The 22,244-nt window shown below is 41.4% G+C and overlaps 1 protein-coding gene and 1 long non-coding RNA gene across 3 annotated transcripts in view; both read right to left on the reverse strand.

The window, feature by feature from the left end:
• Nucleotides 1–22,244, reverse strand: part of RAB10 (RAB10, member RAS oncogene family) — a 107,264-nt gene that overhangs the window by 27,400 nt on the left and 57,620 nt on the right. The window contains exon 2 of one of the 2 annotated variants that reach the window (XM_015111864.3): nt 15,851–15,911. In XM_015111864.3, coding sequence (XP_014967350.1) covers nt 15,851–15,911 — 61 coding nt within the window. Of the gene's footprint in view, nt 1–15,850; nt 15,936–22,244 lie in introns of both variants that reach the window. The other variant, XM_077959991.1, reaches the window with a different exon arrangement.
• Nucleotides 1,762–14,713, reverse strand: LOC144333866 (uncharacterized). The gene is made up of 3 exons (XR_013402962.1): nt 13,424–14,713; nt 7,212–9,789; nt 1,762–2,076 (listed from the first exon to the last, which is right to left on the reverse strand). It is a non-coding gene; the product is annotated as an uncharacterized LOC144333866 (long non-coding RNA).

Genomic DNA, 22,244 nt, shown 5'->3' on the forward strand with positions numbered 1-22,244 from the left:
TTAGTTGAAGGGAATTAATAACCTACTCATACTGGATGAAAATCTAAAAGGCAAAACAGTAGGAAGTGACACATAAAACTCAAGGTTATTGAATAAGCACTAGCAAACACCAGAAAAACTCTTTCCATTTTGTTTAATAATTTAGTTCCATAATGTAACACAAAAGCAGTTAGGATTTTTAGAACATTAGAGAACTATACCATAGTGTAGTCACATTTACATTTAGAATCATTAACCAAAAGTTGTAAAGATAACCTCACTTATAAATAAGATAGAAATGTAAATAGTAGTATTTTCCATTATTTAATGCTTAAAGCCAAAGGTGTAAGATATATTTTGCCCCTGTAACTATGCCCTCTCATTTGTATCATCATTTTGCTCTTTTATGATCATCTCATCAGCGTACGAACATGTTTTAGTATCTTTTTTTTCAAAAGCAAAAATAAGGTCAGGCGCAGTGGCTCACACCTGTAACCCCAGCACTCTGGGAGGCTGAGGCGGATAGATCACTTAAGGTCAGGAGTTCAAGACCAGCCTGGCCAACAAGGTAAAACTCCATCTGTACTAAAAATACAAAAATTAGCCAGGCATGGTGGCTGTAATCCCGCCTACTCGGGAGGCTGAGGTAAGAGACCTGCATGAACCCAGGGGGTGCAGGTTGCAGTGAGGCGAGATAGTGCCACTGCACTCCAGCTTGGGTGACACAGCGAGACTGTCTCAAAAAAATAAATAAAGCAAAAACCCCAATCTCAACCTTACATCTCTCCAACTATCCCTGTTCCTCTTTTGAGTTAATATTTTTAAAACTTTTATTTTGAAATAATTATAGCCTTACAGGAAGTTACAAAACTGTGCAGAGAGGTCCTGGGTGCCTTTCACCCAGCTTTTCCTAATGATAACATCTTATATAACTGCAGCATAATAGCAAAACCAGAAAATAGACACTGGATACAATCTACAGACCTTATTAATATTTCAGGTTTTTTTTTCACATGCACTTATTTGTGTATGTGTGTATATACAGTAGTTCTCTACAATTTATTACATGTACAGATTTGTGTAACTACCACAACAAACAAGATAAAGAACTATTACATCACCTCTTTACTCTCCATAGTCCCTAAACTCTGATCAATAATCTGTTTTCTATGTTTATATTTTTTTCATTTCCAGAATGTTATGTAAGTGGAATCATGTAGTATGCTACCTTTTGAAACTTGCATTTGACACTTCTTTCACCATAATGCTCTTGAGGTCCTCTCCAAGTTTTTGCACGTAATCCTGGTCTGTCCCATTCCATTGCTGAGTAGCATTCTACGGAATGTATGTACCACAATTTGTTTAATCATTCACCCATGGAAGGACATTCAGGGTTGTTTCCAGTTTTTGGCTATAACAAAGTTCTAAAAATATTCATTTATAGGTTTCTATGTGGACATAACTTTTCATTTCTTTGAAATAAATGCCCAGGAATGTTATTTATGGGTAATATGGTAAGTGTGTAAGAAACTGGCCAACTTTTTCCAGAGTGGCTCTATCACTTGACATTTGCACTAGCAACATATAAAAGATCCAGTTTCTCTGTATCCTCACCAGCATTTGATGCTGTCACTATTTTTTATTTCTGTAGTTCTAAGAGGGCATATAGCATTATTTCATCATCACATTAATTTGTGTTTCCCTGTGGCTAAGATGGTGAACATTTTTTCATGTGTTTATTTGCCATTAACACATGCTCTTCGGTGAAATGTCTGTTTATGGTTTGTTTTTTTTTTTTTTTTTGGGTCCATTGTCTAATTGGATTGTTTGTTTTTTGTTTTGGGGTTTTTTTTTTTTTTTGAGATGGAGTTTTGATCTTGCTGCCCAGGCTGGAATGCAATGGCGCAGTCTTGGCTCACTGCAACCTCTGCCTCCTGGGTTCAAGTGATTCTCCTGCTTCAGCTGGGATTACAGGCGCCCACCACCACGTCCAGCCAATTGTTGTATTTTTAGCAGAGATGGGGTTTCACCATGTTGGCCAGGCTTGTGTCGAACTCCTGACCTCAGGTGATCAGCCCTCCTTGGCCTCCCAAAGTGCTGGGATTACAGGAGTGAGCCACTGCGCCTGGCCTGGATTGTCAGTTTTTTGTCTTTTTACTGTTGACTTTTTAAAGTTCTTTTTAGATAGAAGTCCTTTATCAGATACACTGGCTTGTAAATATTTTCTCCAAGTCTGTAGCTAGTCTTTTCAGTCCCTTGACAGGGTATTTTGTAGAGAGGAAGCTTTTAATTTTGTGAAAGTCTAATTAATTTACTGATTTTTTTGGCCGGGCGCGGTGGCTCACGCCTGTAATCCCAGCACTTTGGGAGGCCGAGGCGGGCGGATCACAAGGTCAGGAGATCGAGACCACGGTGAAACCCCGTCTCTACTAAAAATACAAAAAATTAGCCGGGCACGGTTGTGGGCGCCTGTAGTCCCAGCTACTCGGGAGGCTGAGGCAGGAGAATGGCGTGAACCCGGGAGGCGGAGCTTGCAGTGAGCCGAGATCGCGCCACTGCACTCCAGCCTGGGCGACAGAGCGAGACTCCGTCTCAAAAAAAAAAAAAAAAAAAAAATTACTGATTTTTTTTCTTTTACAGATCATGTGTTTAGTGTTATCTCTAAGAATTCTTCACCTAGTCTTGTTTTTTTTTTTTGAAACAGGGTGTCACTCTGTTGCCCAGGCTGGAGTGTAGTGGCATGATCTCAGCTCACTGCAACCTCTGCCTCCGAGGTTCAAGAGATTCTCCTACCTCAGCCTCTGAAATAGCTGAGATTACAGGCATGTGCCACCACGTCCAGCTAATTTTTATATTTTTAGTAGAGACGGGGTTTCGCCATGTTGGCCAGGCTGGTCTTGAACTCCTGGCCTCAGATGATCTGCCCACCTCAGCCTCCCAAAGTGCTGGGGTTACAGGCATGAGCCAACGCACCCAGCCTCTTCACCTAGTCTTACGTTCCAAAGATTTTCTCCCATATTTTCTTCTAAAAGCCTTATGGGTTTTTTTCTTTTTTTGAGACAGAGTCTTGCTCTGTCAACCAGGCTGGAGTGCAGTGGTGCGATCTCAGCTCATTGCAACCTCTGCCTTTCGGGTTCAAGAGATTCTCCTGCCTCAGCCTCCCAAAGAGCTGGGACTATAGGTGTGCACCACCACACTGGACAATTTTGGTATTTTTAGTAGAGATGGGGTTTCACCATGTTGGCCAGGTTGATCTCAAACTCCTGACCTCAGGTGATCCACCCACCTCAGCCTCCCAAAGTGCTGGGGTTACAGGCGTGAGCCACTGTGCCTGGCCACCTTATTGTTTTATTAAACCAATAGTACATTTTGAGTTAATTTCAAATAGGATATTTTCATGAATGTCCTATTGCTGTAGCACCACCTGCTGGAAATGTCGAAGTAATAACCTTCCTCCATTAAACTGCTTTTGTACCTTTGTCAAAAATCTGCAGGCCACACCATAGTTCAATCTGTGTCTGGGTTCTTTATTCTGTTGCTATCTCCTATGTGTCTAGGCCTCCTCCATTACCATACTATCTTGGATTACTGTGGCTAAATAGTTTTAAAACCAGGTAGATTGATTCTTCCCACTTATTTTACTTTGTCAAAATTGTTTTAGCTATCCTAGCCTTCCCATATAAATACTAGGATAAGCTTGTCCATATTTACATAAAAATTTTCCCAGCAAATTTCTTTAAAGAGTTTTCTCTAGTTGCTGTTTTCCCACTTTCAGTCCTTAACTGATTCTAATAGGATAGCTATTACTGATTACTGTACCAAAACTCCTTTTCAGAAGGTCTCCAATAACCTGGATGCCAAATCCAATAGCTATTTCCTTTTTATATATCATCGACCTCTTAATGACAGGGATACGTTCTGAGAATTCCATCATTAGACTATGTCATCATTGTGCACACATCATAGAGTGTACTTATACAAACCTAAATGAATATAGCCTACAACATACCTGCACTATATGGTATTGCTCCCAGGCTACAAACCTGTAGAGTATGTGACTATACTGAATAGAGTCGACAACTGTAACACAGTAAGTATTTGTGTATCTAAATATGGCTAAACATAGAAGAGGTACAGTAAAAATGCGATATTATAATATTGTTAGGACAACCACTGTGTATGCAGTCATCGACTAAAATACCATTATGCACTGTATGACTGCATCTTAATCACTAAGCAGGATTCTACACAGTTGACTGCATTCTCTTTTTTCTTTTTTTTTTTTTCCTGAGACAGTCTCACAGAGGGCAGTGGCACGATCTCAGCATACTGCATCCTCCGCCTCCTGGGTTCAAGTGATTCTCCTGCCTCAGCCTCCCAAGTAGCTGGGATTACACCATGCCCAGCTAATTTTAATATTTTTAGTAGAGATGGGGTTTCACCATGTTGGCCAGGTTGGTTTCAAACTCCTGACCTCAGGTGATCCTCCTGCCTCGGCCTCCCAAAGCACTGGGATTACAGGTGTGAGCCACTGCGTCTCCAGCCAACTGCATTCTCTTCTTGTAACGCTTTATTCTCATGACTCTTTGGATAAGTTTCTGGTCTTCATTCTAAGTCACTGGCTGCTTGTTCACAGTACCTTTTGTTGGCATTCTAAGATTCAGAAAGGATGAACTGCCGTTCTCCACACACCAGCCAGAGTGATCTTCTTTAAACGTATGTTTGATCATATTATTCTGCTTAAAACTTCTAATATCTTCATTGGGAAAACAACAGGCTTTCCAACAAATGGTGCTGGAACAACTGAATATATCCATGCAAAAGAAGGAAGTTGGACCTCTACCCCAAACCATATATAAAAATTACCCCCAAACGGCTGGGCGCGATGGCTCATGCCTATAATCCCAGCACTTTCGGAGGCTGAGGCAGGTAGATCACGAGATCAGGAGATTGAGACCATCGTGGCTAACACAGTGAAACCCAGTCTCTACTAAAAATACAAAAAATTAGCCAGGCGTGGTGGCGGGCACCTGTAGTCCCAGCTACTCGGGAGGCTGAGGCAGCAGAATGGCATGAACCCGGGAGGCGGAGCTTGCAGTGAGCCGAGATGGCACCACTGCACTCCAGCCTGGGCGACAGAGCGAGACTGCATCTCAAAAAAAAAGAAAAAAAAATTACCTAAAATCAGATCAAGACCTAAATGTAAGAGCTGAACGATAAAAACTCTTAGAAGAAAACATAGGAGTCATCTTCAAATCTTGGATTTGACAACTGTTTCTTAAACATGTCACCAAAGCAGAAACAAGAAAAAACAGGTAAATGGGACATGAAAATTAAAAACTTGTATTTCAGTGAACATTACAAGGTGAAAAGACAACCCACAGGATGGAAGAAACTATTTGCAAACTGTGTATCTGATATGGTACTTGTGTATGCAGAATATACAAAGAACTTACAACTTAACAATAAAAGGACAAATGACCAAACTTAAAAACGAGCAAAAGATCTAAACAGGCATTTATCCAAAGAAGATACACAAATGGACAATAAACACTTAAGATGCTCAACATCCTTAGTCATTAGCAAAATACAAATAAAAACCACAATGAGATACCAACCTAGATCCCCACCACCACAGGATGGCTATGCCCCAAAAGACAATAATACACATTAGTGAGGATGTAGAGAAATTGGGACCCTCATACCCTGTTGGTGACAATGTAAAATGATGCAGCCATGTTAGAAAATAGGTAGTTCCTCAAAATGTTCAACATGGAGTTACCATATGATCCAACAATTGTAGGTATATAACCAAAAGAAATGAAAACTTGTATGTCCACACAAAAACGTAGACGCAAATTAACAGCAACATTATTCATAATAGCCAAAAAGTAGAAACAACTGAAAGGCCCATTACTAATGAACGGATAAATAAAATGTGGTATATCCATACAATGGAGTACTCTTCAGCCGTAAAAAAGAATGAAGTACTGATTCATGTACAACACAGACAGACCCTGATAACCTCATGCTAAGTGAAAGAAACTAGTCACAAAAGACCATATATTATATGATTCCCATCTATTTGAAAAGTCCAGACAAATAAATTTTATACAAAGTTGATTAGTGGTTTTCCTGGCCAGGGGGTTAGGAGGATAAAGAGTGACAGGCATGAGGTTTCTTTGTAGGGGAGATAAAAATGTTCTAAAATGTTAACGATGGGTGTACAAATTTGTGAATATACTAAAAACTATTAAATTGTTTTAAATGGGTATATTGTACGGTATGTGAATTATCAAAAAAGTCATTACAAAACAAACTGAAAACATGACTAGGCTTTCCAAAAAAATAAAAGTAAAAACAGAAAACTTCCAATAAAAACCCATTATAACCAGAATCAATTCCAAACTCTTTATACTGGAGATTACAAAGCCTTACAGTAGTTTAAACCTTTCTCCAGCCCCTATCATTTTGAGGTACTCTTTTCCCTAACCACTAAAAACCATTTTTACATTCATAAGTTTGTTCTTACTAAGAGCTTCTGCAAGATCTGTTCCCACTCCCTGCATATGACTGGATTCTCAATCTTTTCATATCTTAAATGCACTTAGCATGTTCACATATCTGCCATCTATTCCTTTATCTATCAACCCAAATATTAACTGCCAACCATAGGTTGGGCTTTATGCAAGAATATACACAGAACATGGGTTTGGGGTCAGGCTTAAGTTTATCCTTGGGTTCTACCCCTCCCAGCTTAGTGACCTTGAATGTACTTAACTTCCTTGGACCTTAGTAGTTGTTGTCATTGTTTTCACTTATAAACAATAAGGAGGGATAACTAACAATAAGAAATATTTTCCATAAAAATATGCAAAGCTGCAATAATGTCACCATGAGACTCAAAATTTCATTCTGTTTTAAAGATGTCCTAATAATGCTCTAAGTCAAGACTACCTTTGCAGATAGATGCTCTATGGTATTAAGAGCTCTCAAGTTAATATTTATCTGTGCTTAAACAGCACTCAAAGCTGCTTCTCAAGGAAAACCCTGGCTTTGCCTGTAGCCTTATTTCTATGTAAGTAAAATAAAATGGTTTTTAGCTAAGTCAAAGACTTGGACTTTTTAATCTTAAGAAAATCACAGCCTGGCCGGGCACAGTGGCTCACGCCTGTAATCCCAGCACTTTGGGAGGCCGAGGTGGGGGGATCACAAGGTCAGGAGATTGAGACCATGCTGGTTAACACGGTGAAACACCCTCTCTACTAAAATTACAAAAAATTAGCCGGGTGTGGTGACAGGCACCTGTAGTCCCAGCTACTCGGGAGGCTGAGGTAGGAGAATGGCGTGAACTCGGGAGGCAGAGCTTGCAAGTGAGCCGAGATAGCGCCACTGCACTCCAGCCTGGGCGACAGAGCGAGACTCCATCTCAAAAATGAAAAGAAAAAGAAAAAGAAAAAGAAAAAGAAAAAGAAAAAGAGAAGAGAAGATCACAGCCCTGTCACTTGCTCATTTCATCTCAAAGTATATGGATCTGCCCTTGAAAGTAATATTCCATTCTTTCATCCTAACAGTATTATTAAGCAAGTACTACACACTAGACATTATTCCAGGCACAAGAGATAAAGCTGTAAATGAAATAAAAATTCCCGCCTTAACAAAGTTTATATTCTATTGAAGATAGACAACACATAAATAAAACATTATGGAATGTCAGAGGATTATAAGTGTCAAGGAAACAAAAAGCAGAGCAAGAAAAGAGATTAAGCCTTCTCAGAGAAAATACCAAATGGCAGATCCTGCCACTACTATGGGAGGGCCTGAAGGCGCTAGCGGTCCTGGACTGGGAGGCTTCAGGAGTGGTGACTGGGCCAGGGTTGCTGCTGAGGCCTAGGAGCTCAAGGAGGCAAGGACAAGGACAAGGAATAGTTCCCTGTCACCAAGATGGGCCACCTGATCAAAGACATGACAATCAAGTTCCTGGAGGAAATCTCTCTCTTCTCCCCACCCATCAAGGAGTCTGAGATTGTTCACTTTCTCCTAAGGATGTCCTCAAAGATGAGGTTTTGAAGATTATGCCCATGCAAAAAGAGACCTGTGCTGGCCAGTGGATCAGGTTCAAGGGATTTGTTACAGCCAGGGACAAGAGTCACGTCAGTCTGTGTGTTAGGTGTTCCAAGGAAGTAGCCCCTGCCATCTGCAGGGCCACCATACACTGGCCAACCTCTCCATTTCCCATGTGCTGTGAAGCTACTTGGGGAACAAGATCAGTAAGACCCACAGTCCCTTGCAAGGTAACCACTGCAGCTCTGTGCTGGTGGCCTCATCCCAGTCCCTAGAGGCACTGTCCGCCCCTGTGCCCAAGAAACTGCTGTTAATGGCCCATATCAATGACTGCTATACCTCCGCCAGGAGCTGCATTGCTACCCTAGGCACCTTTGCCAAGGTCACCTTTAATACTAACTTCAAGACCTACAGCTGTCTCATCCCCAACACCTCAAGAAAGACAATATATTCAATGAGTCTCCCTATCAGGAATTCACTGACCATCTTGTAAGACCCATACCAGAGTCCATGAAGAAGACCCAGGCTCCAGTTGTGACTGCTATGTAGTGCTTTTATACAAGAAAAATATAGTGAATTAATTAGGACTCTTTGAAATGGGAGGGGGTGTCCAGCCTGGGCAACATGGTACAAAGTATAGTAAGATCTAGACTTACCCCACTAAAATGTAAGCTTTTGCAGGCAGGGCTCCTATCTGTCCGATTTATGCTTATATTCCTACCACCAACACCTGGCAAATAGATACTCAATAAACATTTATCGACTAAGTGACTTTGGTTGCTTACTGTTTGTATTTCACTTCTCATCTTAAACATTACCTCTTCAGAGAGGACTTCCCTGATCATTCAATCTAGATCACTTCCTCCCTCGTCCTTACCCCATTCTCTATCACTTTACCCTATTCACCTTGCTAGCATTTATCTCAATTTGTGATTATATATTTATGTACTTGTTTGTTCCTATCCCTATGGGTGTGAGCTCTGACCGGGCAGGTGTCAGCCTGCCTACTTTCGGGGGGGAAAAAAATTCTTGAATGAAGAGAATCATAATTTAAGTTCATGGTGTTCTGGGTATAGACAAATTATGTATCTCTGAAGAAATCCAGGTATTCTTAAAATAAAACGCAACATGAGAAATTTGACATCCTAATTTATAAGGTAAGGAATAACTTCATTACGTTACCAAAAAACACAGTTATGAAATTTGGGGTCTCTGCTTTGCAGAGTAGATTGATATGCCTCTGGCCTGTTTTGGTTTTGTCAGTGCCCAGACCAAAAATAACTGTCACAGTAACAGCCAGAGTACACAGCTTCCCCAACCCCTAGTGTGGTACTAACCATTAAGGAAATATACCTTTTTAATTCCTAGAAACATATAACTTCTTTTTTATAATGTCAGTAGGAAAAGTAGGATTTCACAGCAATCATTGGCTATGTACTACTTTAAGTAAGGAAAATTCTATTGCCATTGTCTTGTAATTTCAGAGACTTGATCTTACTAAGTAGACTGTCAGGAAAGAATTTTTTAATAGCACAGGATAAGAGAGTAGTTTTGAAAACAGGCTTAGAAACCAGTATTGTGGTGACATAAAAAGATACTGTGAACATGTACAATGTTTAATTGTCCCTTCAGATATTTAACACCTCCTTTTGATTACTGGATTTGAGCTTCTGGGCTGGATTAGATTTAGGCATATGTGTGCATGCAAACCTAAAAATAATGTCACCAATAAACAAGCAGCTGTGGCTACTTTTAGCCCTGGGCAACAGATCATTAGTAAGCCCAGAAATAGTGAGGCAAGGACCCTGTTCCTCATTTGGAAATAAACTATTGATTGCTTTAACAACTGGTGGGGGCTGGTACAATCAGAGTCCGGGCAGGACCCAGGACAGGACTCAGGAAAAGGATAATTTAAAATCAAGGAGCCAGGTCATTCTGTGGGGTAGATACAGTCATGCCGAAAAGTATAGAAGTTTGAAATACATAAATGAAAATGGAATCTAGAACGTTAAAAAAAAATTGACCAGGCGTAGTGGCTCATGCCTGTTAATCCCAGCACTTTGGGAGGCTGAGGCAGGCAGATCATGAGGTCAGGAGATCGAGACCATCCTGGCTAACACGACGAAACCCCGTCTCTACTAAAAATACAGAAAAACCAGCCAGGCGTGGTGGTGGGCGCCTGTAGTTCCAGCTACTCAGGAGGCTGAGACAGGAGAACCCATGTGAACTCGGGAGGCAGAGCTTGCAGTGAGATCGCACCACTGCACTCCAGCCTGGGCGACAGAGGAAGACTCCGTCTTAAAAACAAACAAACAAACAAAAGAATGTTAAAAAAAATTTAAATGGGGAGATCATACAGAAAGAGGGAGGATAATTGGGTATAAGAGATTCTGGAAGATGAAGGAATTAAAACATTAAAGAACAGAGGGTGTTGTACACCATGGATTTCCTGGAATGAAAGCAAAACATGAAGATCATTCAAATAAAGAAAAATAGCAGGCCGGGTGTGGTGGTTCACGGCTGTAATCCCAGCACTCTGGAAGGCCGAGGTAGGCGGATCACCTGAGGTCGGGAGTTCGAGACCAGCCTGACCAACATGGAGAAACTGTGTCTCTACTAAAAATACAAAATTAGCCAGGCGTGGTGGTGCATGCCTGTAATCCCAGCTACTTAGGAGGCTGAGGCAGGAGAATCACTTGAACCCAGGAGGCGGAGGTCGTGGTGACCCACGATCATGCCATTGCACTCCAGCCTGGGCAACAAGAGCAAAACATCGTCTTAAAACAAAACAAGGCCGGGTGCAGTGGCTCAAGCCTGTAATCCTAGCACTTTGGGAGGCTGAGACGGGCGGATCACAAGGTCAGGAGATCGAGACCATCCTGGCGAACACGGTGAAACCCCGTCTCTACTAAAAAGTACAAAAAACTAGCCGGGCGAGGTGGCAGGCGCCTGTAGTCCCAGCTACTCGGGAGGCTGAGGCAGGAGAATGGCGTAAACCCGGGAGGCGGAGCTTGCAGTGAGCCAAGATTGCGCCACTGTACTCCAGCCTGGGTGACAGAGCGAGACTCCGTCTCAAAAAACAAAACAAAACAAAACAAAACAAAAAGTAGAAGCTTAAGCAGATTGAAGAAAATTTCCAAAACTAATATTCAATTACAGAATAGGAATTTTCATGCTGCAATAAGAATCTGAATATATTTATCTGAACTAGAGAGATTTAAAAAAAATCACTGTACTTTTTAGTAACAACTGGAGGCAAAGCATTAAAGCTGAGGACAATGTTTTGAATTTCAGTGTATCATAAGTTATGAGTAATGGGCTTTTTCATGCTAACGCCTTCTTAAATTACTCTGGATATCTCAAATTTCTTAACCTTGAGCTACATGGCTTCTTTCGTCCTGGCATGTTAGCATGTAGAAGAGTTTTATCTCAGAGAGGTTCTATTTAAAAGGTCTAAAAATCAAACAACTTTAAATTAGAAACATTACCATTTCTGCACTATTCTTGAGTTTCACAGGTACAACAGAAGTCTTTTATAGATTAATCTTGAAGGCCACACTAGAGGACTTACTGTTCCAAAGAGCATCTTTCAGGGAAGGCTTTTTTTTTTTTGAGATGGAGTCTCGCTCTGTCACCCAGGCTGGAGTGCAGTGGCGCAATCTCAGCTCACTGCAAGCTCCACCTTCCGGGTTCACGCCATTCTCCTGCCTCAGCCTCCCAAGTAGCTGGGACTACAGGCGCCTGCCATCACGCCTGGCTAATTTTTTGTATTTTTAGTAGAGACGAGGTTTCACCGTGTTAGCCAGGATGATCTCAATCTCCTGACCTCGTGATCTGTCTGCCTCGGCCTCCCAAAGTGCTGGGATTACAGGTGTGAGCCACCACGCAGGCCAGGAAGGCTCTTTTTAAAAACAAGTGTGGGCCGGGCGCGGTGGCTCACGCCTGTAATCCCAGCACTTTGGGAGGCCGAGGCGGGCGGATCACAAGGTCAGGAGATCGAGACCACGGTGAAACCCCGTTTCTACTAAAAATACAAAAAATTAGCCGGGCGCGGTTGTGGGCGCCTGTAGTCCCAGCTACTCGGGAGGCTGAGGCAGGAGAATGGCGTGAACCCGGGAGGCGGAGCTTGCAGTGAGCCGAGATCGCGCCACTGCACTCCAGCCTGGGCGACAGAGCGAGACTCCGTCTCAAAAAAAAAAAAATAAATAAATAAATAAAAAAAATAAATAAAAACAAGTGTGAATTATTACTGTTTCTTTTTCTCTCTTCTTTTTTGAGACAGGATCTTGCTGTCTCCAGGCTGGAGTACAGTGGTGTGAACAGGGCTCACTGCAGCCTTGACCTCCTGGGCTCAAGCGATCCTCCTGCCTCAGTCCCCCAAATACCTAGGACTTCAGGTGCACGTGCCACCGTGCCCAGCTAATTTTATATTTTTTGTAGAGATGAGATTTCACTATGATGCTCAGGCTGGTCGCAAACTCCTGGGCTCAAATGAGTCACTTGCCTCGGCCTCCCATAGTGTTGGGAGTAACCAAATCTGTTACTCTTTATTTCTAAAAGCTACCTAAAAATTAAAATAGGGCCGGGTGTGGTAGCTCATGCCTGTAATCCCAGCATCTTAGGAGGCTGAGGCTGGCGGATCACTAGAGGCCAGGAGTTTGAGACCAGCCTGGCCAACATGGTGAAACCCTGTCTCTGCTAAAAATACAAAAATTAGCCAGGTGTGGTGGCGCATGCTTGTAACCTCAGCTATTTGGAAGGCTGAGGCAAAAGAATCACTTGAACCCGGGAGGCAGACGTTGTAGTGAGCTGAGACCATGCCACTGCACTCCAGCCTGGATGACAGAGGGAGATTCTATCTCAAAAAAAAAGACTAAAATGATAAGAGGGAAAATATATAAATCCACAAGGTCAAGGAATAGAATAAGAGAAAGTATGTGGAAGACGGAGAACAGATGGAGGAACAGGATAAATTTAGGAGGGCAAAGGTCTTATGTAAAATATATTTTAGGAAAATATTGTTTGTTACACATACACTCACATATACATATACATGTATATGTACACCCAGCCACAATGTATCTCTGTCAAAAAGTTTGAAAATTGGTGGCTTGAAGCATACACACAAAGGGACACAGTTAAGAGACCCAATCAGCATGGCAGAGTTAGTCACGGCTTGGAACTTAGGACCAAGGTCAGGCATGGATGAGGAGGGCGCCTATTTGAAATTCAGAATAAACAGTTGACATCCTTCCTTAGAGATCAACTTTAATTACAATGAAACAGAATATGAGCCACAGTTCATTTGCTGACTTATTTCCCAGCTAAAGTAAACAAAAATCAATGGTCAGCAAGTGGGTTTTGCCTCAAAGAGAACTACTAGTTTTAGCAAACACTGAAAAATATCTAAATTCTAGTAAATTTATATTAAATTTTAAGAATGTTACACATAAAGATATTCCTAATTACAACATCAGGTAACAGAGACATTTTGGTTAAACATATACAATTTCTAACTATTAGCTTCCTTTAAAAGGGAATACCTAATTCTCAAAACTATCTTCTATTGGATTCTGGGATACTGATCTCTCCTGACTCTCATTCTAAGTCTCCAAAGAATGGCTTTGCAATGTCTTTTGCTAACTGCCTCCTCTGCTCATGCCCTAAAATAATATTCTTAGGTTCTAATCTCATAATGGGAGATCCCAAAATAATAGTAGCTATGATTTACTGAATGGTAATTATGTGACACTGTTCTAAAGTGCTCTATATGTATTACTCATCCTCGTAACTATCATACGATAGGTCCTATCACGGCAAAAAAAAAAGAAAAACAAAAACAAAAAACAGAGAAAACATGAATTCACAATTTTTTGGGGTAGACAGGGGTCTCACTATGTTGCCCAGGCTGGTCTCAAGCAATCCTCCTGCCTCCACAATTGAGCCACCACATTTGGCCCAATGCAGTTGCTGACAAGCGATGAAGAACAAAAAATGGGCCAGGTGCAGTGGCTCATGTCTGTAATCCCAGCAAGTATGCATTCCAGCTCTGCCACTAACATGCTCTAAGACCTTGGTTAAATTATTTCAAAGTACACCTGTTTCATTATCTGTAAAACAGGAATAATCCAAGAGAAAAGAAAGTATATGCCTACACAAAGACTCATAGCAGCTTTATGCTGAATAAACAAGTTGTTGTGTATCTTAATGAAATAGTACTTAGCAATAAAAAGTAATTAACTAACTGATAATTTCCAAAATAATTATGGTGAGTGAAAGAAGGCTGACCCCAGCCCCCCCAAAAAGACAAAGAGAAAACATACCATCCATTTATATACAGTATTAGAAATACAGGTGGGGCGCAGGGGCTCATGCCTGTAATCCCAGCACTTTGAGAGGCCAAGGCAGGCGGATCACAAGAACAGGAGATTGAGACCATCCTGGCTAACATGGCGAAATCCTGTTTCTACTAAAAATAAATAAAAAAAAAAATTAGCTGGGCGTGGTGGTGGGCGCCTATAGTCCCAGCTATTCAGGAGGCTGAGGTAGGAGAATGGCATGAACCCGGGAGGCAGAGCTTGCAGTGAGCCAAGATCGCACCACTGCACTCCAGCCTGGGTGACAGAGCGTGACTCCATCTCAAAAAAAAAAAAAAAAAAAGAAATACAGTGAAAGAAAGCAAGCACAGTGGCTGCCTGGGGACCAGGGGTAGTGGGGAAGAAGGGATTACAAAAGATCACAAGGAGGCTTGAGAAAACTTTTGAGGTGACAAATATGTTCATTATCTTGACTGTTGTGATGGTTTTACAGGTTTATAGGTATGTCAAAACTTACTAAGTTGTACACTTTATGTGCACTTATTCTATCTCAGTTATACCTCAACAAAGCTGTTTTCTCAAAAGGAGTAACACAGATTTGACAGGGACCTTGTTAGTAATTAATGGGTTAATATACATAATATACATAATACACATAAAACACATAACATTTGCTGGAAAATACTGCCATTATAATTCTAAATTCTATGATTCAGACAAATACAAATTCAAAGAATTTTTTTGTATTTCTTCAGGCAAACCTAATACAAACTAATAAAAATAATGCCCATAAAAAGTTAAAAACATATTAAAGAAAACAAGTATTTTCACAATGCATTTCACCAAAAACTTGGCATAGATTATTTCATGTAATCCTTATAACAATCCATTGAGATGGGTGTTACTATCCTCCTTTACATATGAAGATAAAAAGCCTAATGAGTGAGTATATAACTTGCCTGAGTTCATACAGTAAGTAGAAAAGGTTATTAGATCTCATGGACTTAAGTCCATGCAATGGTTTTTACTGCACAAAAAGGTCACCTGACTGCCTGTTTTAAAAAGGAAAGTCTCGGCCGGGCGCGGTGGCTCAAGCCTGTAATCCCAGCACTTTGGGAGGCCGAGATGGGCGGATCACGAGGTCAGGAGATCGAGACCATCCTGGCTAACACGGTGAAACCCCGTCTCTACTAAGAAATACAAAAAATAGCCGGGCGAGGTGGTGGGCGCCTGTAGTCCCAGCTACTCGGGAGGCTGAGGCCGGAGAATGGCGTGAACCCGGGAGGCGGAGCTTGCAGTGAGCTGAGATCCGGCCACTGCACTCCAGCCTGGGCTACAGAGCGAGACTCCGTCTCAAAAAAAAAAAAAAAAAAAAAAAAAAAAAAAAAGGAAAGTCTCACAGAATCTAAACCTGTGACAAAAAAGAATTTCACTGTGAAACCTTAAGGAACCTGGCATTCTGCTACATAAAGTAAATTAGCATCACTTACCATATCTGTAGCTTGATCTTTTTTCCTTGTAATTCAACTGTTTTGATCTTGAAGTCTATTCCTGCAATGCAGAAAAAAAGGTAAACTGTAACTGTGGCTTTACATCTGGTTATACTAAAATTAATCACAGTAAAAAGGCTCACACCTTTTAAACTTGTCTGTGTTTGATTCCAGATATTCACAAAGTATGTGACACTGAGCAAATGTATTCAATTTTAAACCCGAGTAATACAAGATCCAGGATAGGAGGAAAAATAGATACAGAAAGGCCAAGTTTTGGGCTGGGCATGGTGGCTCACACCTTTAATCCCCACACTTTTGAGAGGCTGAGGCGGGCGAACGGCGTAAGCCCAGGAGTTCGAGACCAGCCTGGGCACATGGTGAAACCCCGTTTCTACTAAAAATACAAAAATATTAAAAACACAAAAAACTAGCCGGGCATAGTGGCACACGACTGGACTGTAGTCCCAGCTGCTCAGGAGGCTGAGGCAGAAGAATCCCTTGAACCCAGGAGGCAGAGGTTGCAGTGAGCCTTTAATTGCGCCACTGCACTTGAGCCTGGGCAACAGAACAAGATCATATCCCAAAAAAAAAAAAAAAAAGACAGAGAAACAGAAACAGAAAAAAGAGTGAGTTTTTACAAATTAGGATATAAGAAAGTAAAATTTAAAATGCCTAATATTCTAATGCATAAGAATAAAAAGGTTCCTAGTGGGGGAAAAATATTGAGTTCGCTAACTTGCAGAACAAAGGAAAACTACCAAGGATAGAGGGTCATTTCGTAATGATAAAGCAGTCTATTCTTTAGGAAGGGATAAAAATACAAATATTTAGCATGAAGCAAAAATTAATAGAACTGCAAAGAGAAATACATAAACCTACAATTATAGTTGGAGACTTCAACATCCCTTCCCTGAAAAACAGATTTTTTTTAAGTAGACAGAAAAATCAATAATGATACAGAAGACTTAAACCACACTACATTAACCAATTTGACATAATCTCCATCCATCAGCAACAGAATACATACCATTTTCAAGTGCAAACTGAACATGTACCAAGAGAAAACATAAGGGTCGTAAAAGAAGTTTCAACACATTTAACAGTATTGAAGTCACCGGGCACAGTGGCTCATGCCTGTAATCCCAGCACTTTGGGAGGCCAAGGCAGGTGGATCACCTGAGGTCAGGAGTTCGAGACCAGTCTGGCTAACGTGGTGAAATCCCGTCTCTACTAAAAATACAAAGATTAGCTGGGTGTAGTAGTGCACGCTTGCAATCCCAGCTACTCGGGAGGCTGAGGCAGGAGAATCACTTGAACCTGTGAGGCAGAGGATGCAGTAAGCTGAGATCGCACCATTGCACTCCACCCTGGGCAACAGAGCGAGACTCCGTCTCAAAAAACAAACAAACAAAACAAACAAACAAACAGAGTATTGAGGTCATACAGAGTATGTTTTCACTTTCTGTTTTTGTTTTTTTTTTTGAGACAAGGTCTCGTTCTTTCACCCAGGCTAGAGTGCAGTGGCATGATCTCAGCTCACTGTAACCTCCACTTCCCGGCTTAAGTGATCCTCTTACCTCAGCCTTCCAAGTAGCTAAGACCACAGGCACGAGCCACCATGCCTAGCTAAGTTTTGCATCTTTTTGTAGGACGGGGTCTCGCCATGTTGGCCAGGCTGGTCTCAAACGCTCAAAGTGACCCACTGGCCTTGGCCTCCCAAGGTGCTAGGATTACGGACGTGAGTCACTGCACCCAGCCCAAAGTATGCTTTCTGTCTGCAACAAAATGAACTAGAAATCAGTAACAGAAACACATCTGGGAAAACTCCCAAATATCTGGAAATTCATGGATCAAAAAAGAAATTATAGTGAAAATTAGAAAATTTCTGAAATGAATTAAAAAGAGAACATAATATCAAATTTTGTAGAATATAGCTAAAGCAGTGTTTTAGAAAGAAATTCATAGTATTATATTAAAAGTTCACATTAGGAAATAAAACTGTAACAAAATGCAAGCATTGTTTCAGAAGGGGTCAAATACCAAAAGAGTAGGTTCAGTCAGTAATTCTTAAAGTATGTTCCAAAGATCAAAAAGCCAAGTTTCCAACAGCAGTGTCCTATAGGGCTTACTTGACAGAGTTGAAAAGAAGTTATTAGAGAAAGAAAAAGGTACCTTCAAAACAGGGTCAATCCAGAAAAAGGTATAAGCTGCAAACTAAGCATTACTAGAAGGTTCATTCATCCATCCATTCATCCATCCATTCATTCATCCATCCGTCCACCCACCCACCCACCATGGCAAGGACGCCACAAGTTCTGGCATGCATCCTTACACTTTCTACACGAGAATTCTGAAGCTGCTCTGTGACTGTATCATCTTATGAATGACAGCGATAGTCCATTTGACTTGAAGGCAATAAGTGGAGTAAAAAGATAGCAAAAAGCAAAGTGAAAGAAAGGGCTAACATCTGTTTATAAAAGGAATATTAAGTAAATTTGCAGACAAATTTGAGTTATCCAATCCCAGCAATAGAGCACTCCCAATAAACTGAAACTTATTTCACTACAAAACATTCAGAAATTTTTCATATATCAAGCACACTGTCAATACATTTCTTCAAGAGAAACTGCTGTACGCCAGAAATAAAGACGGAACCGAAAACCAGAGCAGATAAAAAGGCTTTACTTGCACTTTGGCAGTGGCAGGGCTGTAGAGAACATAACCAAAGAGCTTGCTTTTTGTTTTGTTTTGTTTTATGGAGACAGGCTGTCGTTCTGTTGCCCAGGATAGAGTGCAGTGTCACGGTCATGGCTCACTGCAGCCTCGACCTCCTGGGCTCAGGTGATCCTCCCATCTCAGCCTCCTGAGTAGCTGGGACTACAGGTATGTGCCACCCTGCCCAGCTAATTCTTGTATTTTTTGTAGAGACGACATCCCACTATGTTGCCCAGGCTGGTGCTCCAACTCCTGGGCTCAAGTGATCCTCCTGCCACAGGCTCCCAAGATGCCGGGATTACAGGCGTGAGCCACTGCATCCAACCTGAGCTTGCTTTTTTTCTTTGAGATGGAGTCTCGCTCTGTCACCCAGGAGTGCAGTGGTGCTATCTCGGCTTACTGCAACCTCCTCCTCATGGGTTCACGCCATTCTCCTGCCTCAGCCTCCTGACTAGCTGGGACTACAGGCATCTGACACCACGCCCGGGTTTCACCGTGTTAGCCAGGATGGTCCCGATCTCCTGACCTCGTGATCCACCTGCCTCGGACTCCTAAAGTGCTGGGATTACAGGCGTGAGCCACCGCGCCCGGCCTGAGCTTACATTTTTCACAGCCATACTGAGAACACGATGAAAGGTCTAGGTCTGGAGACTTTAAGCAACTGGAACCAAGACCTTCTTTGCCTGAAACCTAGAAAAGACTACAATCTTAGTGAGAGCTGCCAACGGAAAAAAACAAAACACAACTATTCACTGGCAAAGGGTGATCATAAGTAAGCTTCGGATACCAGGCCTCACGGTTCAGATTTGACGATCCGAATACATAAAAAATGATCCTTGGCTATTAACAGTAAATGTAAAAACTTTCTGAAGGTACAAATTCTTCAGATCCTATAGGATTCCCACAAATAAAACTCTACTTAATACTAGCTAACAATACAAAATTAAGAAATATTAAATGCCACATAAAATTTACCCACTTTGAGTAAGTCAACAAAGAAAACTGAACCCCCAAATTTTCAGATACAGTAATTACTTAACAGGATTAAAATTACTAAGGGGGGCCGGGCACAGTGGTTCACGCCTGTTATCCCAGCACCTTGGGTGGCTGAGGCGGGGGTATCACTTCAAGTCAGGAGTTCAAGACTAGCCTGGCCAATGTGGTGAAACTCCATCTCTACTAAAAATACAAAAATTAGCCAGGCATGGTGGCACATGCCTGTAATCCCAGCTACTCGGGAGGCTGAGGCATGAGAATCGCTTGAACCCAGGAGGTGGAGGCTGCAGTGAGCCAAGATTGCACCACTGCACTCCAGCCTGGGCAACAGCGCAAGCCTATATCTCAAAAAAACACATAATAAATAAATATGGCCAGGCGCAGTGGCTCACACCTATAATCCCAGCACATTCAGAGGCCGAGGCAGGAGGATCACCTGAGGTCAGGAGTTTGAGACCTGCCTAGCCAACATGGTGAAACCCCATCTCCACTAAAAATACAAAAATTAGCCAGGCGTGGTGGTGGGCACCTGTAATCCCAGCTACTCGGGAGGCTGAGACAGGGAAATTGCTTGAACCTGGGAGGCGGAGGTTGTAGTGAGTCAAGACCCTGCCACTGTACTCCAGCCTGGGTGACAAGAATGAAACTGTCTCAAAAATATAGAATGAAAGAAATGACATGACATGACATGAAATGACATGACATGACATGACATGAAATGACATGACATGAAATAGATAAAATAAGGGGGCTTTTTTTTTTTTTAAAGTAAGGAAAAAGGCTGGGTGTGGTGGCTCATGCCTATAATCCTAGCACTTTAGCAGGCCAACGTAAGAGGATCGCTTGAGTCCAGGAGTTCAAGACCAGCCTGAGCAACATGGCAAAACCTCATCTCTACAAAAAAATTAGCCAGGCATGGTGGTGCACACCTGTAGTCCCAGCTACTTGGGAGGCTGTGGTGGGAGGATCACCTGAGTCCAGGATGTTGAGGCTGCAGTGAGCTGTGATCATGCCACTGCACTCCAGCCTGAGCAAGAGAGTAACATCCTGTCTCAAAATAAATATTCAGAAAAACATGAGAAAAACAAAAACAAGGTAGTAAATTTTTCATAAAGCTTGACTTTAAAAGCTGTCCTTTTATTGAGATTACAGTCAGAGTAAGTTTTTGAAAATGACAAGTTGATTTGTTTTCTCTATGCTTTCAGGATAAAATTGTGACAATGCCTCTTAGTATGGAAGTCTTCAGTCTACATGACATCCCTGATCATCATGTTTTCTCATGTCTCTTGCTTAGCATATGCTACTTCCTAAATCCTCTCCTCATCCCAGTTTTCTTTTCCTGGTAAACTTCATTTGTCTTTCAAGATTCAGTTTTGCTCCTGTGGAACATACACAAGAGAGGTATCTATGCAAGCCTCAACTGATAATTGAACATTTAATGAAGCAATCTGTCTAAAACACATAAACAGACCTAAAGGTAACTCAAACTTCGGAAGAAAATATGTGCTGCAGTCTTAAATCTATATATATATGTGTGTGTATGTATATATATGAGATAATTAAAACCTGTTGTGTGTTTCTAAAGAATATTGGTTTGATCCTTATTGCTGATATCTTTCCATGGCAGATGGGTGACAGTATATACCAATAATTAAAATTTCAAATACAGACTTCACAGATTTCTCCAGGGAAATAATTATTTTTTATCCAAATATTCTGGGGATCCAGGGAAGAAAAAACAAAACAAAGTCCTTGCCCATAAACTTCTGCAAAGAGGTCCTGGGGTAGAGAAATGTTCACCATATAAAAGGAAGAAACAAAATCATTCATAACTTCGCTCTACTCTGCATCTCATTTTTCATAACTAACCTCTCAACAAGAAATGGTTTAACACCAACCTTCAACAAAACCTGTTATCCCCAGAATCTACAATAATACCCCATTCCTTCAAACTCTTGGGTTTACCTTATTGCTCCTCTCTTAATTTGAGCCAGTCTGCTTTTCAATCAGCCAAAATATTTCAGCTTGCCCCTATTATGTTTCTCATACACAATCAAAAGAAAAAAGGGCCATTTACCCACCATTTAACCTAACCCTATTTCTACAGCCCATATTATGTTTTTCTTTAAGAATTTCTCAGAAAATCATCCTAAAATGACCCGGCTGTCTAGACTAACTCTGAACATGACCAACAACTTCAGCTGGGCATACAATTTATTAATTAATCTTAACAACAAGTGTGACAACTGATACTATTTCAGGAAACTTGCCTGAAGAAAGATGAAATAAGGATACAATCTGAAAGCTCTAAACCCCCTGGGATGGAAACTAGGCATCGCTGGAAAATGTCTAAGAATTTGGGCTGTTTTCAGGTACCTACTTAATCTAACTGGTCAAGATAGAAGCCTCATTTTGGACTTCCTGAGTTTCCCTCACATTTCATCTAGTCAATAATCACAACTACTAGACTCTACTACTAAACCTCTTAAATTTGGAGGTTAAGGATCCTTCCTCACTGAGTTTCCTCTCCATTTCACTTTTTGTTTTTATCAAACTTCTTGAAAGTTACCTATATGTGCTGTTTCTAGTTTTCTCTCCTCCCACCTCTTGAATCCTTTCCAAACAGGCTTTGTTGTTATTATTAACCACCCAACACACACACACACACACACACACACAC

Source organism: Macaca mulatta, chromosome 13 (genome assembly GCF_049350105.2).
Source record: "Macaca mulatta isolate MMU2019108-1 chromosome 13, T2T-MMU8v2.0, whole genome shotgun sequence".
NCBI lineage: Eukaryota > Metazoa > Chordata > Mammalia > Primates > Cercopithecidae > Macaca > Macaca mulatta.